This window comes from Corapipo altera, unplaced genomic scaffold (assembly GCF_003945725.1).
Source record: "Corapipo altera isolate COAL_440 unplaced genomic scaffold, ASM394572v1 308, whole genome shotgun sequence".
In the NCBI taxonomy this organism is placed as follows: Eukaryota; Metazoa; Chordata; class Aves; order Passeriformes; family Pipridae; genus Corapipo; species Corapipo altera.
Genome location: NW_020884925.1, coordinates 4,257,432 through 4,267,182, shown reverse-complemented (window position 1 = coordinate 4,267,182; position 9,751 = coordinate 4,257,432). Strand labels below are relative to the sequence as shown.

Here is a 9,751-nt window from a genome sequence, read left to right as displayed (position 1 = left end):
GCACAAAATCTGAAAGGTGTGGAAAAACACTTTGCTGCCAGACAGAAAAAAAGAAGAAAGGAAGAAAGAAAGAAGAAAAAAAAGGGTAAAATCTTCGAAAAAGCTCTTCACTTTGCATCATAGCACCTGGTTGAAATTCATCACTCAAGACTGACTGAAAATGTACTCTTACCCTCTTACCCAAAAGCTGCTTCAAAACCAGAAGCAAAGGCAGAAAGACACATGGTAACATGGAATGGGACACTTGAGGAAAGCACTGGAAACCCACTGGTCCCAAACATCCATCTTCATTTAAGCAAGAAATGGGATTGCCCTCTCATGTCTTTGTGAGTGCTTGATCCACGTGGTAAAGGAGGTCACTCCTCACTTCAGCTGAGAGTCACCCACCAGCTCAAGCTCAGGTAGCAACCCACACTGCAAAGAATGCATTTCAAAACAAAACCACTGCTTCTTCAAACTGCTTTAAATAGGAAGTGACTTCTCTGTACCTAATCACAGAAAGTCAGAAAAGAAAATATCTACTGGTTACAATTCAAGCCAGAAAGTTGACCAAAAAAACTGAATCGAGTAGAAGACTGGAGTCAGAAATGTGTCTTCAGAACTGTTTTAAGCTCCAATTCTCCACCTAAAAATAGGCACATGGTACTGTCTAGACATGCACAGACTAAAGTGAAATCTATTTTCAAGTGTGAGTTAAGAGGCAGCACACATCCAAGTGTCCTGAGATGCCAGAAAACAAGATGCAAGAAATGCTGAGCTGTACAAAGCTCTCCTGCAGTACACTGGGACTCCAGCTATTTTGGCAAACCAACAGCATTTAACACACTTGAGAAGCAACAACACTTCAAACCAGAGCACAAATACTTGCATATAAAAATTTATTGTCTTTCTTTTATACATGGGCTTAAAATACATACAACCCAGACAGGTAATTTATTTAATGTTCGAGCAGAGTTTTGTAGAAAACAGGTGATAGCACAGAATTAAAGGCTGTACCACATTTTCTCCCATGTAGCAAACTGGATTAATAGCCATGTGCATACAACAGCAATAAAATCATGTCTGCAGTGCTCCCTAAAGGTTCTGTGTTCAGCAGCTGAGAAATGCCTTCAGCTTTCTAATTTTGGTGAGCTCACAGGTACAGGTTAAAAGTGCATTTATAGAATCCACCAGCCCTTAAGTATAAAGACAGTTGGAAAATCCAGGCCTGGTTCTCCTGTTTACTTCACTTGCTGAACAGATCTATGCAAAAATATTGTCATTTTTATTCATCAAGTTCATATATATATATAGCTACTATCTAGCACAAAACGAAATTAAAAAAGAAAGAAATTATCCTTCCCGAGTGAAGAAAGGGTAAATTTTCATGAGTAAGTATTCACAAGGACACTGGTAATCTTATTCAAGAGACTGGTAGCAGGAGTTCTTAGTTCACTGATCACTGAACTCAAAACCTGCCTGACTCTGTTAGTTCAGTTTGTGCCTCGTGTTAAGAGTGGAACTTGTCTCAATGAAGCTCCTGGGATTATTGACACCATCAAGAACCAGGCACGTACTTGGTGTTTAAATATTGTGCTGAACTGAATGCTAACAGTCCTCAGGAAGAGAAACTGCAACAAAAACGTTGTGTCAGAAGTGGGTTTTAACTTAATGAGATCCTCTCTTCCAGTGGGGCGACCACACATTGGAATAGGGAAGTTAATTACTTTGATTTGAGCTTTGACATCCAGTGGTAAACTCAGTGTGCTGCTCCTCCTGGAGAAGTCTTTAAGCTACAGTGATACAACCAAAACCATGTACATGCACATGACAGGTGAAGAATATTTCCAATTTTAAAGTGCATATTTTCATTTACAGTGTGACAACATTCCCAAGTAAGCATTTCCAGACAAGAAGAGCCTATTTCTTTCACATATACTCATTCTTATGTTGTCCCAATGCAGCATTTTCTAATACTAAACAGACAGGGATGAAATTATAGTAGGTAAATTGTGCACACTTCTTTCTTAATTTATGGAGAATGCTGCCTAAAATAGAAGGATTTTTTAATTAGTTTCAGTCATTAACAGAAGTACTTCATTTTGCAAAACACTAGAACCACAAGCACTGCAACCTGTCTGTAAACCATAAACTTATAGTGCAAATAAGATAACCACTTCATTGCAGAATCCATTTCCCTGACATAAAAAAAGGGCAGAAAATAAAATTTCAGAGTGGAAAAACATTTTATCAAACATCATACATTTTGCACTTAAATGCACATTTTAGAATAAGGAAATCCATTGTTTCCCACAGAAACTGAAGTGTTAATGGCTGTTAACTCTGAAAGAAGACCTCAGGCATTTTATCTTTATTTTTTGCCCAGTGCTTCCATGTTGCTTTTAATCAATTTTAGGGAGACAACTGCACCCCAAAGGTCAGACCCCACAAATCCTACCATTATCAAGACATTTGTGGTTTCTTCAGCTGCAACGATGCTCTTTTCACCAGCTTCTGCTGATTTCTTGTTGCCTGGGCTTCCTGAATGGCACCACAAATCCACTGTAAAACAATGAGAAACAGAAAATTAAAGCACAATCTGAGGTTTTCTACCAGAAGATGTTACTACAACAGCTAATTCAAGAAGTATTAAAATCTACACACAGGCTAGTTTAAGTTACTTAAAAAGAAATAAATTAAGAAAAAGCTTCAGTGATATTGTCAATCCACTCTGGATTTTCTAGTAACATTAATGATGTTATTCACAACTAGGTAAACCCTGCTCAGGCAGCACCCCAAGACAAGTGATCTCCTTTCAAACAGATACACAACTGACATTGCCAATAATTATCTGCTCTGGAGGCTTTCAAAGGCAGGCCATTAAAACAGCAGGGAGGAGCCCCTGTCCAGTGAGCCCACTGGGAACTCCAGCCTGTCCCAGTAACAGCCACATTGTGAACCAGCAGCCAACATTTCAACAGCCATTCCACCTCAGGAATATCCTCTAACACACACCTAAGGATGCATTCCTTCTGTCTTGGCTGAATTCTCAGTATTATGGGATCAAAGGGCTTAAATAAATATACTGACCAATTACTGCAACCTCCTGGACCCATTAATTGGCACAGGTCAGCTTTTGACATGCTCTGTTCCTCTTGCTACACATTATTTTTAGCAAAAGTTTGAATGCCATAAGGCCTTTTGAGGAAAATATTGTATCAGATCAAATGAATCAATGTTTTCTGGTTCTAAAATGGATAGAAAACTACTGAGAGCCTCCAACTACTCCATTTAGTCTGAGGCAAAGAGCTCCAGAAGAGGACTCTGTTCAGGCCAAACAAGGATGAGGTTTGCATTATCTGTAAACCTCAGAGAATAATTCACAACAATTAAAAGAAGCTATAAGCGACAGGAGGTACTTTTGATAATATTTACAACGAAAAACACATTCAATCTGGATAGTTAGTTGAAATCCAAAAAGGGATGAATTAAAATAGAACCTAACAATAGTTCTACAGTTAGAAACAACTTAAAGCAGTGCAACTAAGCCAGTCATTTTTATTGAATTCCTGAATACAAATAATTAGTTAAAACTCCCACATCTCAACTGCCTAACATTAAACCCATTGTGCATTATGCATAAAATGTGTATACACAATATTAACATATCTCTAGTCTGAGAAAATGAACGTCAGTGTAACATGTAAATGCCACGGGGGGGGGAACCCAAACCAAACCACGCCCTGGGGTAGCTCAGATGGTCACTCTGATTTCAACTGAGTAATTCCAGAATTTACCAAAAGCTGAAGTGTTTGAAAGGCTTGTGAGGGCTTTTTTTAATCCATAATTTCAACAGAAGTAAAACTCATTTACACAACAATGAATATTCAAGAATAAGTTAAGCTGGATGGACAAACAGCATGAATCATTTCAAAGTTATGGGTTCCTGATAACTCCTGGAGGCTGGGAAAAGATTCAGAGCACTGAAGAAGGACAAACATCCACCCCTTGTCTGTTCTTTGGGGGAGGCAGAACAAGAAGCTGCAGAGATGTTTAATAAGATGTTAAAGACATTTATTTCACGTGCATATCAAGGTACAGCACGCTCCAGAGAAGGGACAGTTATTTCTGAAGCAAACTCTTCCTATCAATGGCATCAGTGTCAAAAAAGGAGATGCAAGATCAAGGGTAATACTGATAAACTCAAGAAACAGAAATTCACAGAGGGAAAATGCTGCACTTGAGAACACAAAAATCTGTTTTCAATGCACAGATACCAGCATAAACACGAGAAAAGGAATGTGCAGTTAGGAAATAACACCAAAAAAGGTAATCAAAGACAAGGAAGTGCCCTTCTAGTGTGGCTCATGTGTTTTGTACAGTGCTCCAGCTCTGGCCAGGTCACTGAGACACAGACAAGCTAAAAGGATTTAAATTAGTTAGCTCCAAGTGTGATTTGGAAAACACACCGTAAGAAAAAGCTGAAGGAACTTTTTCAGACAAGACACAGTAAAGAAATAATATAGAGTCTTCCAGTAGATAAAGTACCTCAAAATTACAGCCATTCTTTTCCCTCCCAGTCTAACCCATCCTTTTAGAAGGCTTGAGCAATTCAACAGCAGCGACCTGGCCCTGATTCTGATTCCAGCTGCTGACTTGCCACTTACTGGAGCTACAACTTCAATTGTACTTCCAAGGTACTGTGGATCCAGCTGATCTCACTTCTGGTATCAAGGAGAATTCCTCTCCCATCACCTGATACAATATCACAGTAGGACACAAGGTTTCCAAGGTAAATTTTTCTCTTGTTGAAGTACCCTGGAGTTTATATAAACTGATAGATCAGCTTGAATGAGTTACCTGCCAGATCCAACAGCCCCAGAACAAGAGCTCATGGACAGATCAGCCTCCCCAGCACCAACAGGAACAAACACTTAGAGATAAAGGGTAAAAGAACCAGGTGTGGGAAGGGAGGAATGTAATTAAAACTTTTCACACAAGGTCCATTTACTGGCTTAGTCCAGTGATCTTGGAATAGTGAGGACACAGCAGAATTCAGAGGAATGTTGAATCCTAGAGACTACAGGGAATCTAATACAACCTAGTACTTCAGATATCAGAAATATTTTCTGATGAGCCTTAACATACAAAACCTAAGACTATGCAACTTCACCCTTAAATTATTATTGCATAAACCCTCTTGAATGCTTTGGCCTATCTTGCCTCATCATTCTCCTGGTTTAACTCCTTTTTCAACATGAAACTATGAGAAATGGTTCTATAAGGGGTCTCTGAACATTGCCATCTTTTTACATGCTGAGTTCCACAGCTGTTAACAACATCATAAGGAAAGAAGAAGAATGGGGGAAAAAAAAAAAAAAGAATATACCCTTGCTGTCGTTTCGTCCTGAAGCTGAACTGCCTTTACACATTCATGACCTGTACTGTCCTTTCTGGGGAACATCCTTTGATCCTGCTGCAGAGGGGAACAAAAAAGTGCTTCAGATGACTCACAAAACAAGAATGCAGAATCTGATACTTAAATGGCTTGAATGTCAACTTCAGGTTAGATTTAAACATGGTCTCTGTCCAACCCAATTTGTACTTTCAAGAAATTTTACATAAATCCTGTCATATAGTCCCTTAGTTAGAAGTTAGAACCATAAATAAGTTAAGAGCATGTTTGGATGTTTAACTACTCTTAAATAGAAGGAGTTTTAAGTACTTTTCTTACCAAAACAGTTAATTTTAAAACATTTCCTGCATAGGAAGGGCAGCGTGTAAATTCTTCAAATAAGTGATCCCACTCTATTGTTAAATGGCCCAAGATTTCCACTTCTTTCACATAAATCACTCTCCTGTTCAGAAAAACAAAAGAGGTAATGCTCAATTTCTCCCTGGGACTAGAACTTAGCTGGAAAAGCAAAACAAAACATTTGTTTAAGAAGGCATTGTCTATGATGATTTAAAGTATCCACCCACAGTGGACCTGTATTTCCTTAATACATTCTCAGACAAGCACTTTGTCTTTAAAACTTGATGATTCTTGTGGGGCCCTTCCAGCTCAGCATATTCTGTGATCCTGTGATATATCTGGAGGTGCAAACAACTAAATCACCCAACTCTCCTTCACTGACACTGCTGCAGCAGGAATTTTGAGGTGTCCTTGTAAAACACACATGGGGATACCTCCATGGTCTTACTATGGATGAGTTTATCTCACACATCCAGGGAAGGTGGAAACTGGTGACATATGGGATGTGGAGATCATAATCCTTTTCCATCATCCAAATGTATTTAAGAAGTTCTCAGTACCCAAACTGTGTAGCCAAGACTGGCAACAACCTGAATTTTAGAAATTGTCTGATGAGTTAAATATTAATTTTCATGCTGCTACAAAAGCTTAAAAGTTCATTTAGAATATCCTGTAATTAACAAGATTGTAAACATGTGCATTATCAAACTGTAGGTTTGACTGTTAACACTTACCACAAGGTAATTTGAAAAATTAAAAGCAAAGAGAAAAAAAAGAGTATTTCCATCCCAGTATGATGAAAGGATCACTGATCTCAGAGTAAACTGTTTTCCCAAATTAGTATCCAGCATTGACATCATCACTAAATCACATTTTCCATAAAGGAAACAGAATAAAATATTTTAAAAATCAAGAAAGAAGTAGATAAGGAAAGTACATATGCAGAGAACAGCAATCAGTTTAGACTCAGCCAGATGTCTCATCCCCAAGTTGAAATCATGTCAAGCCCTTAGAAAGCCTTCAAAACTTAATACCTGTTGGTAACAATCAGATTTGCTCTTCTGCCCCTTGGAAGTGCACAGTGGTATCGATACATCTCTTTTTCCAGCTTTTTGATGTGCAATTTCTGAAACAGAAACAATTTTGAGGTTGTACAAAGAAAATTCAATGTGGTGGAGTCGAAGATTCCAAAGCCTTTCAAAAAGTTACCTCACTGAAGCAGTTGTTTAAAGGCTGGCTCAGTGTGAGTCACTGAGAGGTCTGATCTGTTCCACTCTGACACTGCAAGAACAGACTATTTCTTCAGCTTTAATTTCCCTTCTGTGTTAATAATTGTTTTGCAATGTTCATTCTGCTGCACCTCGTGCTGCAGACTTGATTCCAGAGGGAAAATCCTGCAATGGTACCTTTAAAAGGAGGCAGCACATGACCCAGATTCTTAGAAAGAAACTAGCAAGTTGCAAACTCTCAGTGCACCTCAAGCTCAGGTTCTGAAGCACTGGACAGATGTGCCTATTCCACAGCCAAAATATGAGGGCAGACAGAAATGCAGATTAAATTACTGATCATGTTTTGGATAGGCAACTACAACTCAAGTGACAAACTGACTATAGAAAAAGGTTTGAAATAAAGTACTGAAGTACCCCTAGGATTTTTTTTGTCTATTATTTTTTGGTTATTAACTTTTTTTTTTTCAAATTTCCTATTCTGTTCACGCAGTTTAACTGAAGTACAATGTTTCTGAGCACATGTCACCAGGTCTACAATCCATCAACACACACCAGCACAGAACAGTCTCACAGTCATCCCTCCATCAGACTCACAATAATACTGGATTAAAGGCAACAAGATTCACACAGAGACACATGAATGTATTTGTGGGAAAGGAATATACATCAAAACATCACGTAGAGAAAGACAAAAGTCTGAAATTAATAATAATAAAAACCAAAGTGAGTATGAGAAGAAATCTGTGCCAACTACTGGTTCTCCTCACATGCAAAAAATCCTTACAAAACACACATTCCACTTGTAAATAATGTTTAATTAGTAAAAATTAGCAAGGTAGTTACATAGGCATAATATCAATGCATGTTAGCTTTGTACCCTCCCAGTCAATACAACCACCTTTTTTATCATACAATATGTTTTCATGAGAAATGTGCAGCTCCTGTGTAGGAAGGTGAGGGCACACAAGGAAGAAAGCCTGGATGCAGAAGGCTTGCACTTCAGATCAACACCTAGCAAGTGCCTGCAACTGGATGCCCCAAAATGGGTTTGATATTCTTCAGAGCAAGGTAAGATGACTTTCAGTTCATTTTACAGCTGTTCCTGTGGAATTCAGCCTCTGTATAACAGTAATATCCTCAGGTTGTTTCTGACAAACTAGGGGGGAGGACTAAAAACTGAGTATGTTTTTAGTTATTTCTTGGAAACATAAATTTCCTTCTGTATTTCCACAGTTGGACCCATAAAACTGGTAAGATGACAACAGGAGTTCCACTTGACTCCACACTTATCTGTGGTCAACCATACAGGCTAAGAACTCTATGTAGTTTAAGTAACCAAAACTGAAAGATCAGCTTACATAAGATTCAATTAAAAGAGGGTTCAACATTTATTTATATCTGCATTTTATTTTCATATATTTACAAGTTCAACAAATGTCTTAAAGTATCATCATATATCACAAACAGCCCAAAAATCCTTTAAGCCTAAAAGTGGATGAATATTCAAGACTGAAATCAACAACAGTTTGCCTGGACTTGCTCTCCAGTGATGTGAAATTTTGAAACACATTTTAATTCAGCATTTTTCAGCAATCAAAACCATAGAGTTGACACCTTCTATAAAAAAATATCCCTTTCTGACCATCTTAAAAATTTCTGAAACTGTACAATGTACATGAAAGGGAAAAAAAAATGCCAGCAAGACTCCTTATCTCAAAGTGTCCTCAAAACATCAGAACAAAGATGGCAGGACATTACTAAAATGAAAATATGAACTCTCATTTTACACCTGAACCACAGTTGATTCAAAAACAAGTGAAAAATTTAAGAAATAGAAAACCCACCAGCATGTGAAGACTGGAACTCAAAGGCTGCAATCTATATTCTGAACCCTTTTGTTGAACATGAAGAAATTAGACATGCCACATATTTAAACAGATTTATTCATAAGCATGTTTCTCTATTCAGGCTCAAAGCTTTGGAGAGCAAGCCTGTTTCTCATCACTTCAGAAACAATCCCGGTAGTATTTTTAGATTTTCCATGCAATATGTTACTAAAGGAAGAGTTCCCTCTGGGGGCTGTGCCTGCAAGATGCAGTATTTCCCAGAGCTATTCCCAATCCACCTGATAGATGCCAGCACAATGGTGGGGCCATTATGGAAAAAGGGGGCTGCACTCGATGGAAATCACTCCAGGATCTGCACACTCTTAAAATTCAGACATCTTTCTCAAAAGCTGTGCTTTTCATGAGCACACCAGAGCACTTTGAAGAAGTTAAGTCATTCTTATTTTACATGGCAGTGAAAGAACCGGTGCACATTTCCCCAGCAGAACAGGGAGGCAACCAGAAATAGAATCTGCAGCTCCCTGCATAGGCTGAGCTCACTCTCTGCCACACAACAGCCTCACCACCCTGCCTCAATTATTCATGAGGTGTTCTGCATTCTTTATAAAGCTTTAACTGGGAAATGAAACAAAGTCCTGCCACAGGCAGTGAATAATGGATGAGTGCAACGTGTCAGCCCTGCAGAGCTGGGGAGAGGAGCCTCCTCCCACAGCAAGGCCAAAGCCCACCAGGACAAAGGCCTCGCTCCAGCACATCCCCTCAGCTGCAAACACCCCTCACACAGGGATTAAAGCTCAGGAGAACCGGAGAACAGCTCTCCTAGAGGTGCCCTGTTTGTCCTGTGAGTTCTGAAGCTCTGCTGTGCATCCGTGTTTAACCAACCACAGCGTCCTTTAACCAACCACAGCGTCCTTTAACCAACCACAGGGCCCTATAACCAA

The 9,751-nt window shown here is 38.9% G+C and overlaps 1 protein-coding gene across 1 annotated transcript in view; it reads right to left on the bottom strand.

Moving 5' to 3' along the window:
- Nucleotides 1-861: 861 nt before the first annotated feature.
- Nucleotides 862-9,751, bottom strand: part of VPS13C (vacuolar protein sorting 13 homolog C) — an 82,097-nt gene continuing 73,207 nt past the window's right edge. Inside the window, exons 81-84 of the mRNA XM_027657563.1 lie at nt 6,769-6,860; nt 5,714-5,837; nt 5,369-5,455; nt 862-2,541 (exon numbers count right to left, since the gene is read on the bottom strand). Coding sequence (XP_027513364.1) covers nt 2,443-2,541; nt 5,369-5,455; nt 5,714-5,837; nt 6,769-6,860 — 402 coding nt within the window. The 3' untranslated portion in view covers nt 862-2,442. The remainder of the gene's footprint in view (nt 2,542-5,368; nt 5,456-5,713; nt 5,838-6,768; nt 6,861-9,751) is intronic.